The following is a 22,191-nucleotide window of genomic DNA, read 5'->3' as shown; positions in this document are numbered from 1 at the left end:
ATATAACATTTTTTCCTGGTTTGTTTGGGCCACAGCATATTCAAACAAGGCACAGCAAGATCTACTCTAGCAACTCGGTTTGCAGGAAGCTGATTCCCTGCTGAATTTATTCAGGAAGCATCTTCAGCTCTGGCTGCATCAGATAAAAAGAGCCTCATCTGATGTATTTCTGTATTGTTTTAATTGAAGTGCCCCAAGTACATTGCTTTTGATTTTCCAGTAGGCAGAGATTTTGGGTTTTGACAGCGTAACAGAAGGGAATAAATTGGAATAACCTTCTTTTCTAAGATTTGCGACATATCAGTTGTGATTTTAAAGCAAGGTACAATAAAGAGTAAAACAAGGCTTTTCCCAGCTTGAGCGGCTGCATACACGATTTTTACAAAAACTACATTGCAGTTACTCTGACAGACCTCCAACAGCAAATAAAGCACAACTGCACATACACCGGCTCAAAACACAACGAGGCAGGGGCACTTTCTCAGACATTTGAGCACACCAGTTCACTAGGCTCAGACATACTTAGATCAACACTGTTTTTAGATTTCTTTTTGGCGAGTTTTGCCCCAGTTTTTGGATACTTGTCCTTGGTATGAATGACCTGGATGTACTGGTCATTGCTGCTGTTCTGCGGATCACTGCTGGATTCAATGGAAATGGAATCAGACTCTGTTAGAGATTGCTCCAGCTTTTGCTTTGATTTTGGTTTCACACGAGGTTCAGGATAGTTCAGGTGTACTTTCTTGTACGCATATGGAGGCCTGTCCAGGTCCAGCTCAAAACCATCATCCCAGGATTTGTAATGCACTCTGGCTAGATCTTTGCTCATTACAATGTGGCCATCAGCACGATCCCCAATGTAAAACGGTGATGCTGGCCGAAGGTCAGACAGCGAGCGAGGGCGATGGGATCTGTTCATGAATTCTTTCTCAAGTTCTTCTTCATCCTCCTCATCTTCACTGGGATGAGGGGAATACATCTGGTGTGGTGTCCGAACCACGTATCTCCTGACATGGCGTGGATACAACTCAATAATGTCTCCTGCTTCCTCCTTTCTGAAGTGCCTTTGGAGTCGGGAGGTAGAACGCAGCGATTTTTTGCGGGATTCGTTTTCATTAACCAGAAAATACCTGGTAGCATACGGTCTGCATCCCAAAAATACAGGAGCCCCTGCCCCAAGGGCATCCGAATTTACCTGCCGAATGGCTTTTCTGAACAGAGGCTCAGAATGGACATCATCAGTGTGCTTTTTGAAAGTCACTGGTGTGTAGGGCTTTGTTTTGCACAGCTCACTTGCACTCCTATGGACAACACTTGGGTATCTTTAGGAAGGAAGGAAAAGAGAGGAAATACTGATATACACACTTATAAATTAATGGAAATTAATATAGAAGGATTCACTGCTGTGTAAGCCAAAGACTAGGTTGAAAAAGTAGAGATTATCATATCTCCACTGTTCCAAATTTTTAGAACAATTTTTAGAAACATATCCTAGAAATTAGGAGATATATTTGTTGTTCTCTAGGAAAGGATTCACATTTGTCCTCTCAAATTATATTCCCTTTCTGTTTTCTTATTGTTCTGAGAATTGTTCTTTATGTTTATTCTTGGAAAAAAACCCCAGCAGATAGTTTAAAGCATCCATCTACTGATATACCAGACTAGTTTTTTTACAACTAAAGCTGCACAGATATTCTGCAGAGAGTTCCTTCGCTTTATATTTGTTTTCTTCATGGAGATGGTATCCTGCACAAAGTATTTTAGTTATGTGCCTGAGGGCAAGTCTAGTATTTACCTTTGCTTGAGCTGTGTGTAAACTCCATCAGTTACATAATTTCAAAAGGTTTATAATCCCATCTCTGTTAAGGGAGAATTAAGGATGTGGTGTCACCAACAATATCAATAGTACCTGTGAATGTATCTGCTTTTGAAAAATCCCTCTCCTGTCTTACAGCTCCAGACAGTCTGAATGCACAGCTGTTTTGAAAATAAACAAGTATGGCATGGAGCTGCTGGAATAAATACAATTTCAAAACCAAAGCAGTCTTACCTGTTTGTGATATGATCATTTCTTGGTTTCTGTACACTTGACACAGAGGGAGCTGGTGTTAAAGAGGTCGAAGTTGTGGGAGTTGCATTGGCAGGTCTCACAACATCAGTTGCTGGCACAGCTTGGGGCACAGACTGGGAAATGGTTTGAATTCTGGTGCCTTTGCTCACGGGAGATTCAAAGTTCAAGACACTGCCATTCTTTCGGGGTGTTGAGGACCGAGCAGAAGACTCCTGGCTGATGATATCAGTTTCTTGCTCTGGTCTTTTGTCATTAGCATCCAGATTTTGGATTCTGGCTAGAAAACAGATATTATTAGAGGAAATTTCCATGTCTCTACATTTAGAAACTGTTGTGCAAATTCAGTGGCTTGAATTCCCCCTTCAGTCAGGGATCCAAGGCCAATAGAACCTCCTGTATTCAGAAAAGAGAAGCAGCTGTCGCACTGGGAGACTCAGTGATAAAGGGGTAGATCTTCATACTACACTACATAGCAGATGTAGAACTGGGGACACAAAAAATACTGAATATTGCACTATAGGATTGCAAAAGGGGCAATAAGCCAATTTTTCATCTGCCTACCAGTCTCTGAATTGCATGCAAAGTCTGAGATTATTTGAATTATCAAAGATGCATCCCAGGTTTTTCCCTGTTGGTGATAAAAGCAGGAAAATACCCAGTCCAAAAATTCCAGGTGAATTCAGGTTTAAACTATGCACAATACCTTTCAGTGTTGCCAGGATTGGGTCAAACTGAGCTCAGAAACCATTTAAAAGGAGGATTCTACAGGAAATACAGCTTTAAAAATGTTATTGTACTTCCCTATACGTATGAGAAATCAAAATGGGTTTACATCCAAATACTTTATTAATAGTGGCATTTCTAAAGGTCACCAACTTACCTACTGCCATCTGAACCACCTTTTTCTTATCTTCAGTTCTTTCCTAAAATACATTCAGAAGAATGAGAATTTGTAAATTATTATGGATTAGAGAATAAATCCCCAGCTCTGTAAGGATTAAAAATACAGGATTTGTTTTATTTTGTGAAAGACTAGAAGTGACATTAGAGATTTAATTAGGCTCATACTTTACTGAAGACCCCTCAAATTACATATAATAGTGCTTTTCACCATACTTACCGTTTGTATCTTCATTCTCAGCTGACTGTTGGTGAATTTTAATGATCTTGCAATACTTTGTAGGTAGTAGATTAGCATGCTAGAAGAGAAAGGGGTGATTATGAGTCATTTCACACATTCTTGACAGTTTCTTTTTAAGGGTTTATAGGTCAAAATGATGTACAAGTTCAGCTGCTGCTCTGTAACATTTTCTTATATTGTAATAATGGATTACAGCCTTCTTTCAAGCAAATATAGATGAAAGAAATGACACTGCAAACACATTCAACAGCGGTTCTAATTTCACCTGTGGTTTTTGCAAGTACTTTCATTGTGTATGTAACCTGGGATGCATTTCCAAATGGTTTTGTTTTGGTTTTTTTATTTCTAGACAAATAATGTTGACAGATATTGTTTTGTTTTTTTCCAGTCCAAGGTTACAGAACAGGGACATCATAGTTACAGCTGAGTTTGCTCAACCATACCAATGCAATGTTATTTTGTTGGCTGGCTGAAATAACACCTTGTTTGCCCTGGCACAGATGAGATCAGATCCTGGCAGATTATGGCCTGACAAAATGGATTGCACTGGCTTTCAGACAAAGTCTTATAGCTGGATCTCATACTAGAAACAATTACATATGTGCTTAGCTGTCAGTTTGAAGCAGTCAAAAGTAATACTTAAATTTATAAATAATACATGGCTGGGACCTTAGAGGAAAAAGTTACAAATCAGAAGTGATGCTTTGGTCTTTCTGAACAGCTACCAGTGGGACAAACTCTGGCTTTGTCTGCAGTTTGCACAAGAAGAAAATGGTACAAAGATACAAGCAAAACAAAATAGAACTTTTCAGAGAAGCAAAGTGAATTTCAAACAGCTCAAAATCAATATTATTTCCCAACTGTGAACAATTATTTATAACCCAAATAAGAAAAGACTTCCACTGGAGAGTCTGCAGGAAGTTATATTAAATTAACACTTAAGAGCAGACCATCGTAATTGATTTATCTTGTCATAAATCTGGATGACTGAGTAGCTTCTTTAAATGACAGACTGAGTCCTGCTCAGTGTCAGAAACTGAACTAATGACCATGAAGAAATGGAAAATTTATTTCTGAAGAGCTCTTAAGAGGGAAGAGGTTCTTAAACTTCCTGGAAACATCAGCACTGCAAGCCTTGACACAATGCAGTGAACATGTTCTAACAAAGTATCCCAGAAGGAGAAATTCCTTTTGAAAGTCTTTTTAACGTACTTCCATCCTGTCTGGTCCATATACCACACCTTCAATGGGGTGTTGGAATTGTTGTTTCGGTTATGCTTAATGAAATTATAACAGTGCAATGTTTGTTCCTCAGTATCTACATTTGACTCTCCAGAGATAAGGCCAGTATTAATACAATCAATTTACCCTGCCTACAAAAAACAAAGTACTTACAATAACAGTAGTAGTGCAGGCAGGACAACCACAGGACTGCTGATGTAAGTAATCACTGTGTTGAACCATGTGGGAAAATCATTTTGAATTGTTTCAGAAACAATATCATATATTTTTTCTTGACCACTATGGGAGGTGTGGGAAGAAAAAAAAAGTAAAATTAAGTTGTAAGGAATCCTGAATATATTTATTAAGCAGTGCTGCACTGAATAAAAGCAAGCTTGGAGGGTGCTTGTATGAAGACACAAGACAGTGATGTTTAGGAGATTTCTCAGTGGCACATTACATTTTGTAAATATAAACTAACTAAATTATGTATGTAAAGCAAATCAACTCAGAACTTTGACCTGTTCACCTTCTTAAACCATAAACAATAAAATATTGGTAGCAGAAAAGCATTTTCCTCTCAACTTGTTTTGAATTTACATCTGTAATTTGTGTATTATGAAAGATAAGTTTATTGTAAGAAGGAGAAATAAAATCTTTGCAATTTTCATTGTCCATCATACCTTACCTGAAAGGGCCACAGCTTAAGGATGGCTTATATCGGGCAATAGCAAAAATTGTTGGTAACATGCACAAGAACAGCATAAACAGCAGCATGGCCAAGTAGAAATTATTGGATCTGCAAAAAGGTGTAACATGTTTCAGATTATACTTGTCAGAGAGGAAACCAGAGACAACATAAAAGGTGCAAGTCTGAATCTATTTATCCAGTTCAAGATCAGCATGTCTGAAAGATTAAAATCTTCTGCTATAATTAGAAAGTCTGAACAGAGATGGTTTCAACAGACTTCTAATGATCAAAATTCTATTTGCACTGCTTTCCAGATACCACTGCTGCAGCCAGAGAACTGGTTACTGCACCCTTTGAAAAAAGCTGCCCTTACTGCCCAGTTGTGTTGGGGGAGAAAAAGAACAGCAGCAGAAGTCAATTAATCTTAAAAAATGTTAGAAATAATGGATTATTAAGAATTAACAATGCCTAAAATTATTTCCATTTGAAAGAAACAATTAAAATATTCATCATGATTTAAAAAAAGAGGAAATGTGTTATGCAATGCAATGGACAAAAGCAGATATTGCATATCTTTTAAAGAGACAAACATCAAGAAATAAGACTTGCAACAGTTAACACATACAGGTTATTGTACTCTGTCAGATTTGTATGGAAATAAAGCGTTTATGTTTGGCCATAGTAGCTATCTAGGAACATTCCCTGACATATTTTTTAATTCTTGCACATCTTCAACTACCTTGCTTTACAAACCCTTCAGTTTCTCAGTTACTTTGTCTTTTTTCCTCAGACCTTTGCCATCAGTGTTAGTGTGAAATTTGATTTTAACTTTTAGAGCTAAAACCTCCTGTAATTTTCTTCATATTGATAAAACATATTTCCATTGCCTGCATTTGATTTTTTCCTTCTCTTTCACTCTCATTTTGACTCACCGAGATGCTCTGAAAACCTGCTGATGTGGTACATTGCATGTGAGCACAGCCCAGCTCCTCAGGTACATGAGTCCAATCAACTTGAGCACATTGAATGCTGGTAAGCAAGGTGAAAAGAAAGCTCCCATCCTGGAAAAATCATATCATATCAATCATATCATATCATATCATATCATATCATATCATATATCATATCATATCTCATGTTGCCAGAGGCCATTTTGATAGCAGTAGAATAAACTAAAAAAACCCCCTAACCTCACACCAGGTAAACAGATTAATAGCTCACTATTAACAGATGATCTCTTAATCTAAAAGACTACCCTGTCAATATCGTAATTAAATAGGTTTCATTTAAATAATCAGATTGATTTAGCAATCAGCCAACAAAGGACAAGAAAAAAACACTTAAGGACTACATACCAGATCATTCCTTGGTTGTAGACCAAATGTAATACGTTCTCTGCAATTTTGAATTCTCCATATTCTGGCTACAAGAAACACAGTGTAAGATGAATACCTTTATCTTAATCTCATTTTCAGGCCATTTATTAGGTTCATTTGACTGAATCAGTTTGCAGACAGTACATGGCTTGAAACATCCAGATCAAAAACCAACTGCTGGCAGGCAGTGGGAACACAGCAAAACCTTCTCTGCACTGGGGAGTAAACAAATTTATTCCTCTTTAGTTTACTTCACATCTTTAAGGACAAACAGTCCACAGCCTTTCATGCCAACAGCTTCTTGCAAACCAAGTATTACCCACTGTAATTTTCTTAGCGGGCTGTGTGGTGTTGGTTACTGTTTTTTGGATCACTATCTACATTAAGTAAAGATGTTAGAGCTGCAGAAAAGAGGATGTGGGCAACAACTACGTGACCTCTGTGTCACCTCAGACTGTGGGAACTGTGCTAAGATATTATTTTGTGAAAACCAAAAGTTTTTGCATCAGAGCCATGTGAATAGGCTTGAGAACATTATTAATCTCAATGTTTATCCTGTACCCTCCAATTTAAACTCAGTGTGAGCTGTGCCTTTCTAGATGCGTGCTACTGAGAAATTATTCATCTGTGGAAAGACTTTAAGGACTTTTAGTACTGAGGGAAGGAGCCTACCAATCTTCCACATCTTAGCTTGATGAAATAAGGATTGTACTTACAAACTTGCTTTCTAGATCCCAGCACCAGCAATCACTCAGATACCGGACACACAGCCCACGGAAAAAATCAATTAACAGGATGCTTGCCACTGTGAAAATCATGTCGATAATTGAAAGCTTGAGCATCTCCTGAAATGCACATTTTTCACACATACTGAGTCATTCTGAAAGCAAATGGACTGCATATGGCTCTTTTGCATTTGTAATTCTATTTTTGGCTCAAGCTCAATATTCTGATAAAATATGAATTGAATATATGAATAATTTCCTTTTAAATTTTTCCTATTTGACTTTTCCCTTACTTGTCTTTGTTCTCTTAAAGACAATAAATATAATCAAGCTTCCAGGGTGCTTTTTTTTGTTTGCAGCTGTAAAATTCTGGTCGTGATGGTCAAACTTTATTGACTTTCTTTTTGATGTTCTAAAAATGTATCTAGCTAAACTGAAACGGTTTGTTTTTTCTACTGCATCCATTCTTTTATTAAGCTGACTCTTGTAATACATATTTGCAAAGTGTTTCACAATGAGAAAAATCTTACTATTTAGACAAACTCACAACCCAATGGCATAGGATCATCAAACCATAAAAAATAGTTGTTTCATGCTTAAAAAAGAATGTGGTTATCCTATATTTAATTGAGCTTTAAATAGATACAATTAAAATAGGAAAAATTCAGTTCCATACATCTCTAGGCTATTCTGGGGAAAAAAGCAAATATTCAAACCCTCTATTTTCTATGAGATTGTGCACAAAGGATATACAAGAACAGAAATCAGGCTAATAAACCTCAGAGGGGTCTTTTCCTCCTCATGTTTAAACAAGACCTTTAATATTCCTCATTCTGGAACAAGATGTTCAGAAAAACAGAAGCACACTAACATGGTTCTTAATCCAGTGGCCTGGACATGACTGTGACACTGTCAGAGACCACAGTGACATCTTTGCATTTTTGTGGTTAAAATTTCTCTCTGAATGTATTAATGCCCCTGGAAGTCACAATCAATGTACCCTTCACATGTAGGGAAGCAAGAGATGTCATATTAAATCTGCAGATTTTCTGCACCCCAAATGTGGGAACATGGCACTGCCATCCAACTTTCCCCATTCCTACAAACTGATGGGATTTTGAAACCTTTTGTTGTTGTTCTCTCTCCCTCTGAAAAAGTGAAGAGCACTTGATTGTCTAGAGATTTATTGAAGCAGAGACTTCTGGTACTGTACAAATGACCAAGAGCACAATCTCGTGCTTGTTTCAGGTCTGCATCTCCATCTCTTGAGGCAGCAATCTGAATCTACAGAGAAACAAAACACAGTGCATTTTGTTTCTCTGTAGGGGTTAGAAGGATGCACCATGTTAAAATAGGATCCATATCACAGATCTGTACAGATCTGCCTGTGCAGAGCTGAAGACAGAGACCAAACCTGGCAAAAGAACATTTGAACAGCACTAAACATACTGCAGATAATGAATGAAATCCAAAACTTGTATCTGTGGCCATAGCACTTTGCATAGTCTTTACTCTTCCTACATCATCCCTAGCTAAATTCTGGAATTTATGCAAAGAAAAGTTCTAAGATTAAACACAGCACAGCATGATTTTAACTTTTTGTCAAATGTGAATTAAGTGGAGTAAGTTGATGACAATAAAACAATTACATACTTGACCAACATATGTCTCCCAGCACTGATCCTGTGGGTTCTGGGTGTTAAGGGAAATTGTTTGGTTAACCAGTGAGTCTGTCAGGCCTTGGGTGCCATGCTCCTCTGACATGACAAAGCCATTTCTCTTCATTTGTACATTAGGAATGGTTACATTGTCGTCCTTAGAAAGAGTGTTGGTTGCCAAGGAGGTGGTAGAATTACTTGCATTGCTGTTCACATCAGAGTCCTGAAATAATAAATGTCCCAAAAGCTGCTTTTTAACTGTACATAGGTGCAGATGTCTGTACCTTTTACAACATACACTCACACACACACACAGACATTTTTTTCATATATTTACAAGCAGCAGCTAGGCAACTGTTAAACAGCTGTCAATGGACAGAGTCGGATGAAACACCAAAGGGCAGGACTTAAAGCTAATTTAGGTAGGTGGAAATATTTCAAATGGATCAAGTTATCCTTAAAAATTAATAATTAAAATTAATAATTAAAAAGACTCTATAAATAGTTGTAAATAAACATTACTATCTAAACTTAACTTTGCAATCCTATCAACCCATAATATTTTAATAAATTTCAAACAAATTTTTATCTAACTTTACATACTTCACAATAAACAGAATTCTGTCTATGAAGTGTACTAGCTTTACATGTCAGAAAACATCAAGTTAAGCTTACAGTGACACTCATACTGTCCACTTTATCCAGGAGGGCAATGATTAAACTGTAGAGGTTTCCCAGGTATAGGACAAGAACTCTGAAAAGAGAATAATATAGGATTACCAGCACTGGTAACCACTGACTTCTCATAAACTCTCTGGTTTGGCTGTACTAAAACATGTACCAGAACACACCTCTCCTTTCCTCCTTTTCTCTCCACATATTTTTACACCGAATAATGCCCATACCTGGCAAGCTGGAAGCGAAGAGTGGTCCTTGGATGGTACATCTCCAGAGCTGCCACAAGTTCAAAAGCAGAGGGTGCAATCATTGTGATCAGAGACACAACTACACTGACCTGTGGAACAGAAACATGCAGTGCTTGATGATGGCCTTCTGTGGAATCTTGGGCTGACTGAAATGCTGCTGAGGCACATGCTTTGGTGATTGCTTTTCTTGGAGGAGATGCTTTAAAAAGTTATTATTGACATTAGTAATAACAGTAGTTATGATCAAAAGTTATAGATTTGAAATACCACTCAGGAATCCTTACTCCAGATATTGTAGCTTCAAAGTTCTACTTTATTAATTGAAATTAAAAGTTATTGTGCAAGAAATATGGTGCTAGCATCTTCCTCTGGCTGAGTGGCTTCCTCATGCCTATTCACTTCCTACTCTCGCTCATTCCTCTGAATGGAAATAGTCACAGAACTTTCAGTATCCCCTGATACTGAATCAGTTACTGTTATCAAAGTCAATTCCTTTCTAGTCCATGAGTCCAGTCTTTGGTCAGCTCTGTCCTAGGTGTAAAAGTAGATTTGTAAGTGACAGGAAAGCTTTGTGCTCACAAAATAGGGACCTGCTAGAACTGCCCAGCTCAGCTGCACCGACACCTGGCTGCAGAGCTGAGGGAGCAAGCGCACCAAGGCAGATCCACTCTGCCCACTAATTCCTCATTTCTCCTGGCTCATCTCTTGCTATTTACACCTCTGTGCACACTACTGCTGCAGAAAGTCCCCAGGCAGTAATCCTGCATCAAAAACAGAGGTGGCATAAAGACAGGGTACCTCATTTTTTTCCCAAAGAGTCAATTCCTTCTTGGTGCGCTCCAGCCTTTGGGATCGATCCACGACAAAGTAGATGATGTAAATACTTCCAGCAAGGGACAGAAGCACGAGGATGTTTGCAATAATTCTTAAGCTGATGGTCACTGCCCTAGGAAAAAGATTTATACAGTCTTAATGACACCTTGGTAATTTCTAACAGGTTTTGGAAGTATAAGACAAGCAGATTAGCACTGATATCTGCATTGAAACAGTGCTTTGAAAAGTATCTCTTATCTCATATACATACAGGTTTTTGCTTTTCTTCTTTTCCTGCTCTTCCAATATAGCTTCCTTGAAAGAAACACAGCATTACCATTTTAATAACGTTCAGTGAAAATAATGTACATATCTTTCACAGAAATTAAAGTATACTAATAAAAAACCATCACATCCTGGAGGTGCAAACAGATAAATGTCACTGTCCTTATTGATTTATAGCACTGATATGTGATATTAAAAACTGATGGAGATTTCTGAGAAACAAATACATAGTAATCAGATACTTGGGCATTTTCAGTCATGCATGTTCAAGGAGATACAACAAGAAGGTTACGCTTCCAGATTTTTTGGCAGGATGAGCCTTTAAAATCTGGGTGTCCCTAATGTAATACAGTACTGTCAAAGGTTATCCTCAGCCATTGAAATAACTAAATATCATAGCTTATTAATTTACTCTTGGCACAATTTGAAGTAATTTTTTTCCAATGAGAATGGGACTACACCAAATTTGAGAAATAAGTTAATTTTGATAAAAACACATGTGCTCTTACATTATAGATGCAAAACATCTATTTTTTTAGCAGTTTTCTAATATTGAGAGACCTTTAATAAGTCCCTCCATTTGTTATGGAGAGATGAAATAAACCATAGAATTATAGAAAATCTCAGGTTGGACAGGACCCATAAAGACTATTGAATCTAACTTCCTGATACTCAGAGGAATACTTAAAACTAAACCATTTCACTAAAAGCATCATCCAGATGCTCCTTGGACTCCAACAGGCTTGATGCCATGACCACTTCCCTGGGGAGCCTGATTAATAGCTGATAAAATAAAGAAGAAAGAACAATAAATTGTGTGCAGAAAGTTATAAACCAAAGAGAGAGATATAAAACTTATTATCATGTAAAAAAGCATCTTGTAAAATATGAGCTGTTGTACATGGATTCCCTGAGGCATAAAACTCTTCCTTTGCATAAAAGCAATTATACATTCTACAAATTTGTTTATTTTCCTGCCAAATCAATTTGATTCCAACACTCAATGAAATTTCATCCCTAGCAGATTTGTTTCTGGTTATCTAACTTCTTATCACACATACAGGCACATTAAATAAAACTCTCCCAAGGAAAGACACAATGGCCTTGCTGGGATGTCAGCAAATATGATGTGCCTCTAATACCACATAGATGTGATATAGCCCTCCCCTAGGCAAATAGGTATGCAAATAAATACAAAAAACCAATAGGAAGTGCAAGGGGATGAGTGGAAAAACTTACATGGCTTACAGTTTAACAAGTAAATCAACTTGAAATAATTCAAAGGTCAGTTGCTCACCCTGATGCTGTTGACTATGGCTGCAGCTTTGCTCTCTGCAGCCTCAGGGTTTCCTATCAAATAGTCCCAAGCACAGAACAGTCTCCAGCAGAAAGTGTAATTTTCATCAGAGGCACTTGCTAAACTCATTCTTGAGTTCTTTGCCATTCTGTAAAAAAATAACAGGTATTTAACTGCTTCTGTGTGAAGATAGTAATGAAGGAAGTCACTGGTTTGGTTCATAGTTTTAAGATGTTTACACATTTAGAGCTACCAAAGGTTGCAGAAATTAGCATCACTGTTGGCAGCTTTCTGAAGAACATAAAACAGGGTGAGGTGCAGCTCATGAACTTGAATTTACATCTAAAGAGCAATGACTCACTGTGGAAAAGCATTTCAATATTTACAGTCTTTACAACTGACATATAAAGCAAATAAATCTTACTAAATGTGGGTTACACCTATTTCAGTCTTACAACCTCTAGGTAGGATCCAGCTGAAATATATAATCACTAAGATCGCTGTTTACAGGAATTAAATCTAGTTTGGCATAACTATTGATTGTGCACAAGGTTTTTTGTTTGCTGTACTATTTTAGCCCTCAAAATATATATTACTGTCAAATAGAAACCCAGGGCCATTTTACAGACCTTGGGAAAAAGAAAGAAAACCCCTCCTACTCATGTCAGGTGAGCAAGATGGCAGAATATTGCAAAACAAAGGAAATTAAATGAAGATTAATAGCTTATGAAAGAAAGGGCATCTGAAAGGACAACATTAAAGGGGAGCTGTACAAGCTAAGCAAGGATCACTGAGCTAAGTCAGAAGAAAAGCTGATCCTATCTAGAAATTACAGATGTGTAGATCAGTGTCAAATATACCAGTGACCCTTGGCACAAACCAGCAGGTAGATTAAAAATAAATGAAAAGGGAAGGTTTGACATCAAAACTGAGAGCTATTACAGACAGCACTGAAAACATCCCTGGACTGCACTGTGCCAGATGAATAGGTATCCAGAAGGGAAGAAGAGAAAGCAAATCAGGAGAGGATAGAGTGACCTTGCCCCTTCTCCAAGCATTGCACATCCCTGCATTTATGGCCAGCTCAGGCAGTCTTGCTCTCTCTGCTAAGTAACTCCCACTCCTTCCCTTCCACAGCAAAGAAATTAAGCTTACATTCCAATGGGATGCCACGTACCCACTAAAGCAATGCAAATGATTTTACACCTAGCATGGCACTTCTATATTTGTATTTCAATAGAGGGGAATATTAATAATGCTGAAAGCATTGCACTTCAAATATAAATTTCTGTCATAACAATATTTATAACAGAAAAGAGGGGAAAGGACTTCCACAGAGACAAAGCTTAGAGATGACCTGTGCTGCCCTTCTTTTAAAGGCTGGGAAATGGAAGAGAGAGTGAGGATTACAGCAAGATAAAGGGCAGTCTAGAGTTGAATTCAGTCTGCCTCCATGATAATAGCAGAGGTGAATGTGTTAATAGAACTACACAAAATAAAGAGGAAGCGGAGTAAATACCATTGCTGATTGCCTGGGCACACAGGTTTATGAACAGCAGTAAATAAATGGGCAGTCTTACTTTTTTAGAAGGATGATGAAGCTGTAAGCAAACACAGCCATTCCAACAAGGAAGTAGGCAAGAGGCAGCCGGTATCCAGCTTTCCCAATCTTCCTGTCCCGGCCATAATAGCCATAAAACAGAACAGAGTACTGGAGGTAGCCCTGCAAAGACCAGAGCCCATCAGTAAGAGCAGTAACCAGCAATCACAACAGAACAGTGACAGCAAAATAACAAGGAATGGTTTGAGTCTTGCCCCAAGGGACCAGATGGTGTCCAGGTCCTGAGCAGATGCAATGTGCTCCTTGGGAATGGTCTTGCTGAGTGTGCTGCCAAACGGGGCTCCGGCCAGGAGCTGCAAGAGAGAGGGGGTGTCAGGACACAGGGAAAATAGAGAGAGAAGGTCTCAGGAGATGGGGAAAACAGAGAAAAGGTCTCAGGAGCTCCACGAGCCCATCTGAGCCAGGGCTGCACAGTGGAGCCCATCAAGAGCTGCCCACATGGGTGGTGCTCTCAGGGTAGCGAGCACTGTGTCAGCACTGTGCCAGCTTTAAAAGCCATGCTTTCAATGTGAGCTTTTTTAAATTAAATGGGGCAGTGCTTGATCTCAAAATGATAGTTCAGGATTAAATTTACTTTTTCTTAAAAATTAAAAAGTGAATGTGAATACCTTTATTTTTCCAGTTTACTTTTTATTATATGAGGGGTATTTACTTTTTTATTTTGTGCAGTGAGAATAAAATCAGGTATTCCCATGTTTTCTGATAACACTATTAAAGCACGGGGTAGGTGAGGCAAAATAATGTTTATGAATAATTGAACCAAGTTAACAAATTGCCTTACTCGTATGCAAGAGCTAAACAAAGTTGTGGCTGTTCAGAACTTTTAGGAAATGCTTTCTAATGGACAATAATCCAGAGTCTGGAGAGGGATGCTTTGTTTTTCTTGGTGTCATTTAAACTTCTCATTAGTATAAATGACACTAATAGGACTTAAGTGTATTCAACACCCACTACATCTTGTAAGAATGGATTCTTTATTTTAGTAATCAGATAAAAACATATTCTCTAAAAACATTAGTACCATGTTGACAAAATACAATCTTGAACACTAATAGAAAAAGTCTGTTATCCTTTGGCAGAGAAAAACCTCTTAATAGGGGAATTTATTTTAAATAATTAATTTTGCAGTGTAGATTTTAAACTGATGCATGACTTAAAGTGTGGTGTTTGTTCCATTGAGAAAGGAAAGTTCAACAGTAAATGCTTCTCTGTAAATATGAACAGTGTGTTCTTACCTCTGGTAGGACTACAAATGCTCCTGTCATTATGGTAAGGACAATATTGATTCCAAACAGCCATCTCAGGAAGATGAAGTAAGAGGCAACTCCAGACCCAAAATGACCTTAAACCACAAAAAACCATTATGTGACCTGCACAGTCTATAAAAGCTTCTATCATTTATCCATGAAGTGGTTGGATAACAGGCAAAAAGAAAAACCTTTCTTATGGAGGGCATTCAGCAAACTAGAGATTTTTTTCATTTTCAGAATCCCAAAAGGACAAAATTGACTTTTTCAAAAGTTACCCCCCCAACTAAGACCATCAATGAGATCTGTGCAGTTTCTGAGGCATGAGGAAAAGATTAAAAAAAAAATTTAAAATAAAGATTTCACTGCTGAAAATATGCATTCAACTCCCTCCCAAATATTTAATTCAGTGCATTAAAAAAATAAATCAAAAGACTCAGCATTTTAACAAGTGTTTTACTAGTACCATGAAATCTTTATACTTACTCTCGATTTTCTTTATTCTCATTTCCCAAGGAATAAAGATTACCACAAAATTGTATGCAAGTCGAATGAACTTCTTCCAAAGCTGAGAAAAAAGCAGAGAAATATGACACTTCCTCACATGAAAAAAATAATTAAAAATAAAGTGCTGGGTATTTTGCTCATGTCTTTTCTTTTATCACAAGAATTGTTACAAAAATTGATGACTAAGGTCTTATTAGGAGCATAATGCCTCAAAGGAAATTCTCTTAGAGGAAAAATATGATTTTTTTTATTCAACAGCAGCATATTTTACTACTTTATTCTCAGCTCTATGTTGTGCAGCCAACACCTGCAGAAATCCTGTGGTTATATTTTGTAGTCTTTATTCAAACTCCATTTTTGCATGGCCAGATGCTCTTCCTGCACACACCATACACATTGAGGAGAAAAAGTAAAATCCACCTGTGCAAAAGTGAGAGCAGTTTTTGAGTTGTTGAGTTAGAGCTATAACTTCACAATGTCAACAGGAAAAAAAATGTATTCCAGGCATTATAAAGTATTTTTCTTACTTCTAGATATTAAAATCCCACCTATATTTTAAGGCATATTTTGCAAATATGAAAAACCTATGCAAATACATATACACCTAGTAGCTGCATTTTGTTCTTAGCGTGTGTTCAACCACTGAGTTCTTAATTTTGATGATGTAGTGCTTGTTTTGCTGTGCTACAGTTTTTGTCTCCTTGGTCACCATGTTATTCTGTAAGAAAATATGTGGGGAAAAAATCTCTTCCAGTTAAAAAACAAACAAACAAACAAAAAACCAAAAAAACCCAAAAAAAACCCTCACCAAAAAAAGGCAGCTCATTCTGTTGCTGTTGCTGAATTTAGCCCTAATGTAAATTCTATACCCCTAATTTGTGCTAGGATAAAAGAATATAGATCCCCTACACGTAATGAGTGGTACTAATTAACTGCTGAATTACATCCCTGTGCTGAATGTCTTCTAGCAAATACAACAGAGGCAATTAGATTAGACACAAACTTTTATTCACTGTGAACTCTAATTGAAAAGCTTTTGTGTTTGTATAGGAAGAATTATATGAGCAAGCACCGAGCTCGATCTCTGATTTACTGATATTCTGATTTAGCACTTTCTTTCTAGCTAAAGTCCTAGTTCCACTCATATCAAAGGCAAAAAATAGTGTTTATTTTACCTGCATTTTTACTTCACTGCATTTGCCACACATGCAAAGGCAGAACAAAGAAACTTACTCTTTCTACATTGGAAAGTTTTCTGAGATGGGGCCCAGCATCTCAGAGCACCAGATACATGTGCAGCTCTTCACTTGTTCACATGAATAAAATGCTTGGTGTTCTATTGGCCTAACCCTGCCTTTTTGCATTAAGATAAATTAGTAATTAAAAGTCTACTTGTTATGATGACAAAAATATTCTTGACTGCTTAGATGACTAAAGAATTCTTCTCTTGGTTGCTGATTAAATACAATTTCCTGAATATTATAAATTTCCAGAAACTCAGGCCAGTGTCTATTTTCAGTAGTGTAAATAGATTTGCTAAGATTTGATTCAAATTCTCTAAGTATAATGCAAGCAAAGCCTCTTCTTTAATAATGTATTTAACATAAGCTATTGTAGGATTGTCTTCCAAACTAAAAGTCAGACACATTTTTCATGCTAAGCTATTGAACTGTGGCCCCAGTTTGCTGAAATTGCTCTTCAGAGGATACTGCATCATGTTTGTTGTTATCCCTTTCACATCACCCCCTCTAACAGGCATCAATATTTGTAAGCTGTCTGAAAAGAAAGCTTATACTGCATTAACAGAAGGATATTCATCCCTCAACACATGAAATTAGTCTGCAAAAATGTAATTACTAAAATTACAATGGAAAAGAGAAGAAGGAAAAAAAATAAAGAAGCTTTTAACTGCTTTTTTCTCTCTCTACAGTCCTGAGCTGAAATATCAGGAGTGCAGAGCAAGCACACACTTCTCTGAATCAGAACTGCAAATGAAACTGGTGGGAAGCAGAAATTTCGGAGAAATGTCAGAGATTTGAGCCCAAGCAGCCTTACCTCTGCCCCAGCAGCCTGGTACCCTCTGGTTCTGGTGAGCCTCCCCTCGTACTTGAGCACGATCTCCTTGGCCTGCCTGCATGAGAGGGGAGGTCAGTCTGCATCGCTCACATCTCTCATTCTGCACCGACAGCACCTGCCAGAGGGCTCAAATGCTCTGAAATACAGCCATGGGCTGTCCCACCATCAGCCCCTAACACAGGCAATGCTTTTTTCTCTGACTATTGAGCTTTTTACTGATACGTTAAAACCACTCAGATTTTTGTCTGAGAGAATTTGGCATTCAAGAGTTTCACTGCAGGGAGAGTTTTCTGTTCCTCTAATTTATTTCTCTGTGCTTTTGTTTCAAGGTCTTTCTTTGAAATGTTAGAACCCAAGTGAGTAAAACAGCAAGATCCCCTTTACAGTCTGGTAATCTCCTATGGATACTGACACCCCTTCTGCAGGTATGGTCTTGTGAGAGTTACATGTTTATCTGATCATACACAGTCTATGACCTCAGCAGAAGGAGGATTGGGACCACCAAGATCTGATCAAAAGGACAGGAAAGCAGAAGTCACAGACCCTAAGAGGGAAAAACCTCTCTTTGCTTCCCAGATAACACAAGAGCTCTTGGTAGAGTAGAGATTCCTCATGGCTGCATTGCCATCTGAGCACCATACAGGGTTTGGACAGAAAATGCCAGATGAAAAGGGAAAAAAAACCTCAAATATCACAGAGATCATGAGGTGAAAGACCTGACATAGTTTAGACAGATGGGCCTGAAAAGTTAGTCACATGCTCTTTCACTGGAAATCTGGAATTATAATAATTGAAATCCTAAACTGTGAAACATGAGCATACTTTTTAAACTTACAAGTGTCCAGTATTTACTGCATTTACAATGTGTTGTTGTGCTATGACCAGCTTCTGTTCTCACACCACGTAATTACCTTAAAAAGGCAGGCTGGTTCTCCTTTTTGGGACACAGTGAAACAATTTACCTTAAAAACATATTATGGAGCATTACCAACAGCCTTCATTGAGACCAATTAATAGCTGACAGTCTCTTTTAGTAGTTAATAGGCAAAGCATGATTTCTTGCTCTTTTTTGTTCTGTGACTTTCTAAAGGGAGCCACAGGCACGCACCAGAGACAATTTCCCTTACAGACTGTCCACCCAGAGGCTGCTGTGTCAGCCAGCCCTCATATCCTCCCAGAGCATCCTCATGGAACACTTTCCTAGCAGCTCTAAATCATCCCTGTGCTCCCTCCCGGGGCTGGCAGCACTGTGACAGCCAGTGAGCCTGAAAATCTCTGCACAGGCACCTTTACCTGAGCGCCCTCAGCTTCTGCCGCATGGGCCACGGCCGGCAGCGGATGTTGGACATGATCTCCTTCTGGTACTGGATGTTCTGAAAGATCTGCTCTGGGTCATGGCTCTCAGCCTTCTCTTCACCAGCATCGTCTTCTGAGTTGCTGGCAGGCAGCACATACCCCATGAGAGCAAAAAGGAGACAAGTTATTGCTGTGGATTCCCAGCAAAGCACTGGCTCACACAGGATCCAACCTCTTGGAGCATTGTAGGAACAGGGAGTGAGAGAACTCACATAACCTTCTTGTTTTAAAGTTGATTAATAATTTGGATGGTTTCTCCATCTCCAGGACATACCTCTTCCCCTCCCCACCAGTTGCTGTTCGGTCATAAATTATCCCCACTCCTGACCATGAATCCCAGTCTTTCTTAGTCAAGCATTTCCAGCCATTCAGATTGTACATCATGCTAGCAAGACTGTCTGTATATTTTTCTGGAACAAAGTGCTGTCTAAACATTTCCAGAAAGAGCAGATAACATTTATTTATTAATCATACCAATTATTTTACTGTTAGAATGAGGGGAGCAGGTGATTCAGTCATGGTCACCATTTAATCCTCTTCCCTGCTGAGGGGCACAGGGGTGTGGGACCCCACATACCAAGGATTACTTGTCCCTGTGAAAAGATTCCTGTGCTTTGATGCAGATTTCTGTGGATGATTATTAAATCATCTTTTCAGATGCTGTCACCACATTTGCTACGCTACAGCTCTTGTAACTCCCTGTTGGTCTATGAAACAGCAGCAATATTCATTCTTACAGAGGCTTAGGTCTAAAAGCCTGTGGTGACTGTTTCTCCCTGAATGACACGAAGGGATCTGATGTACTGCAGCAACCACCAGCCAGGAACTTTCCCAATTGTATGGCTATGTACTTGCTGGGAAAGTTCTCTGCAATTTTGCTGAAAAGGCAGCCTTTTAGTCACTTAGAAATAAATCATAACCTAAACCATGCCATGGAATAATATTTGGGGGACATACTTCATCAGACCACTAATCTGTTAGTCTGCACTCCCGTCCCTTCAGTCACAGGGGACATTCAAGGGAAATTTATAGTTACACAGGAAAATAATTAGAGACTTCTTACCATGCTATACCCTGAACTCTTTGGAGTTACTTTGCTTTATGTACAGTGTTTCTATTTCAGTACGAAATATGAGTTTGACAAAATAAAGAAAAACAAAGATGTTCGAAACACATCTTAAAATACAGAGAAGGATTTTTCTCATGCCCATTTCCACACTACCACACTGTTACTCAAACCAGGCTACCTTCCGCAGCCTGACACACACCCTGTCTGCATGGAAGTGAAAAGACAAGCTCCCACTGCTGTGCTGGACAAAGCAGCCTGTCCCTTGAGGAGAGGGGGGATCCCTTACCTGTGGGGAGGCTCCTGGTAGGTGTAGATGCCGGTTTGCCGCTTCACCGTGCGCTGCTTCTTGCAGGACTTGGCAGCTCTGGGTGCAGGGGAGCCTGGAGCTGCTGCCATGGAGCAGGTGGGACTCTGCAGGGCTGGAGGCAGCCTGCAGCTCGCTGGGCAGGCGTCTCAGCAGCAGCCAAATGTTATTAAGCAGAGAGCAGCGAGCCCTGTGGAGCAGAGGATCACTGCCCGCTGCTCCAGCCTGGAGAAGCTGCTGCTGCCTGGCACTGCCTTAAAGCCACAGCACACTGCAGCCCCTCCACTGCCCCTCCAAGGCCAGATCAAGGTGGGAAGCAGAGCTCAAAGGAAGCCCAGCTTAATTCACAGCCAAGTTTGCCTTGTTGTGGATGAGGGACATCCCTCATCACACCACCACACCGCACTGTCCAGCTCTGGGTGGTGTTTCCAACAAACCCTCTGTAGGTGCTGTTGGTGTTCCTGCTTCCTGTGCTTGACACAAGGTTCTTGCTCAGCAAAAGCATGATGGTGTTTTGGCCTTTAGTAACAGAGAAACATGCAATGTCATTGTCCCACAGGGCTTCCAGTTCAGTGGTGGAGAGTCCCCTGACATCCTTTCTATGGTTAGCACCAACACAACCTCTGTCAGCATCTCTGTGATGCTGGCCTTGTTTTCCAGAATCGAATGAACTGCTCCAGGTTCTGCTGGGGCCAGGGAAGTGAGTTTTTAGAGCTTTTCTCCATCATAGAAGTTACCGATATTCTGGTGCCATTATTAAAACACAGCAAAACAGACCAAAAATACTAGATATTAATACCAGCAGCCATAATTTGATGCTCAGAAAGTGGGAGTGAAAGGAAGGGTTTGAAGAGAGTTTTTACTTGTTCCTAACTTGGTATTTTCTCTCCTTAATAGCTCTGCACACAGTGCAGCAACAATTTTGATTGCATAAATCAATGGTCTGTTGTAGTTAACTTTCCCTTGCAGCGTCCGACAAAAAGAACATTTAGTTCTTGCTTCTAAATTTCCTGTAGAGAATAGCACAGACTGCTTTTTCTCTCCATCCTGAACTAAGCTAAAGTACTGCCACTTGGTGAAAAGTTTTACTTTTTTACTGTCTATTGTTCTAGACTTATTCAGTTAAATAACCAAAGGGCTAAGTGGTCACAAGCCTTATCTTTTCTTACAGAATTGAAAGAGTAAATTAATTAGGTGTAATTCACTGAATTTCTGAGATGAGCAGATAAATATGATTCTGCATTTCCAAAATGTATCTCACAATAAAGCACAGAGTTTGCTTGCGGGTGAAGCTTCCCTAGAAATCTGAGTTCCATTAGCACAAATCAGAATGGTAAAGAAATGCCCCTATTCAGAGTTCAGCTGTATTCTGCACTACAGAATGTGTCATATGCATGACTATTAAAGCCTGCTAAAACCCATTTACTGTGTGGGGCTTTTTCTGAAAAAGCCAGATTCTCTAGTCCCAGCTTCACTCTGAGCATCTCTTGCACCCACCTCCTTTAGCCCCAGTAGAGAATAAGCCTCTGGACTCCAATTTTCAGCTTACCATGGATGCCTCACAGAAAAATTTTCTTTTTACTGTATTTTTTTTTTGTTTGAAGTCTGTAAAATAAAGGCTGTTAGAGCTCTGACATCTCAGTCTTTCTGTACCATTCCTAAATCCACAAACCTCTGAATGGTTTTCCTATTTGGCTTCCAGTTCACATGATGAAGAAAATATCCCACTACCCTCTCTCTATCAGACCATTCATTAAGTGAAAGCAAACAGCCAAAAGGAATAGATATCAGCCCAGAAGCACATCTC

At 38.9% G+C, this 22,191-nt stretch overlaps 1 protein-coding gene across 1 annotated transcript; it reads right to left on the bottom strand.

Annotated features, from left to right (window-relative positions):
* Window positions 1-481: 481 nt before the first annotated feature.
* TMC3 (transmembrane channel like 3) lies at window positions 482-20,476 on the bottom strand. Its single transcript, XM_058811646.1, has 22 exons — window positions 20,367-20,476; window positions 18,949-19,092; window positions 17,635-17,710; window positions 15,559-15,640; window positions 15,061-15,167; window positions 14,020-14,118; window positions 13,785-13,927; window positions 12,205-12,352; window positions 10,894-10,937; window positions 10,608-10,755; window positions 9,789-9,898; window positions 9,559-9,637; window positions 8,879-9,106; window positions 7,217-7,345; window positions 6,480-6,547; window positions 6,057-6,185; window positions 5,122-5,232; window positions 4,608-4,733; window positions 3,192-3,270; window positions 2,952-2,994; window positions 2,051-2,348; window positions 482-1,322 (listed from the first exon to the last, which is right to left on the bottom strand). The coding sequence occupies exons 1-22, from the start codon at window positions 20,474-20,476 to the stop codon at window positions 482-484; spliced, it is 3,342 nt and encodes a 1,113-aa protein (XP_058667629.1).
* Between the last annotated feature and the right edge of the window lie 1,715 nt (window positions 20,477-22,191).

Source organism: Ammospiza caudacuta, chromosome 10 (assembly GCF_027887145.1).
Source record: "Ammospiza caudacuta isolate bAmmCau1 chromosome 10, bAmmCau1.pri, whole genome shotgun sequence".
NCBI lineage: Eukaryota > Metazoa > Chordata > Aves > Passeriformes > Passerellidae > Ammospiza > Ammospiza caudacuta.
This window is presented reverse-complemented; position numbering and strand designations above follow the sequence as displayed.

What these genes read in the sequence shown, in the direction of transcription:
- TMC3 (XM_058811646.1), bottom strand. Translation starts at nt 20,476, where the DNA reads ATGGCAGCAGCTCCAGGCTCCCCTGCACCCAGAGCTGCCAAGTCCTGC. An exon ending in ACACCATCTGGTCCCTTGGG is followed by an intron (nt 13,928 to 14,019) that starts GCAAGACTCAAA and finishes TGGTCTTTGCAG; the next exon opens with GGCTACCTCCAGTACTCTGT. An exon ending in CTTCGCTTCCAGCTTGCCAG is followed by an intron (nt 9,638 to 9,788) that starts GTATGGGCATTA and finishes TTCTCTTTTCAG; the next exon opens with AGTTCTTGTCCTATACCTGG.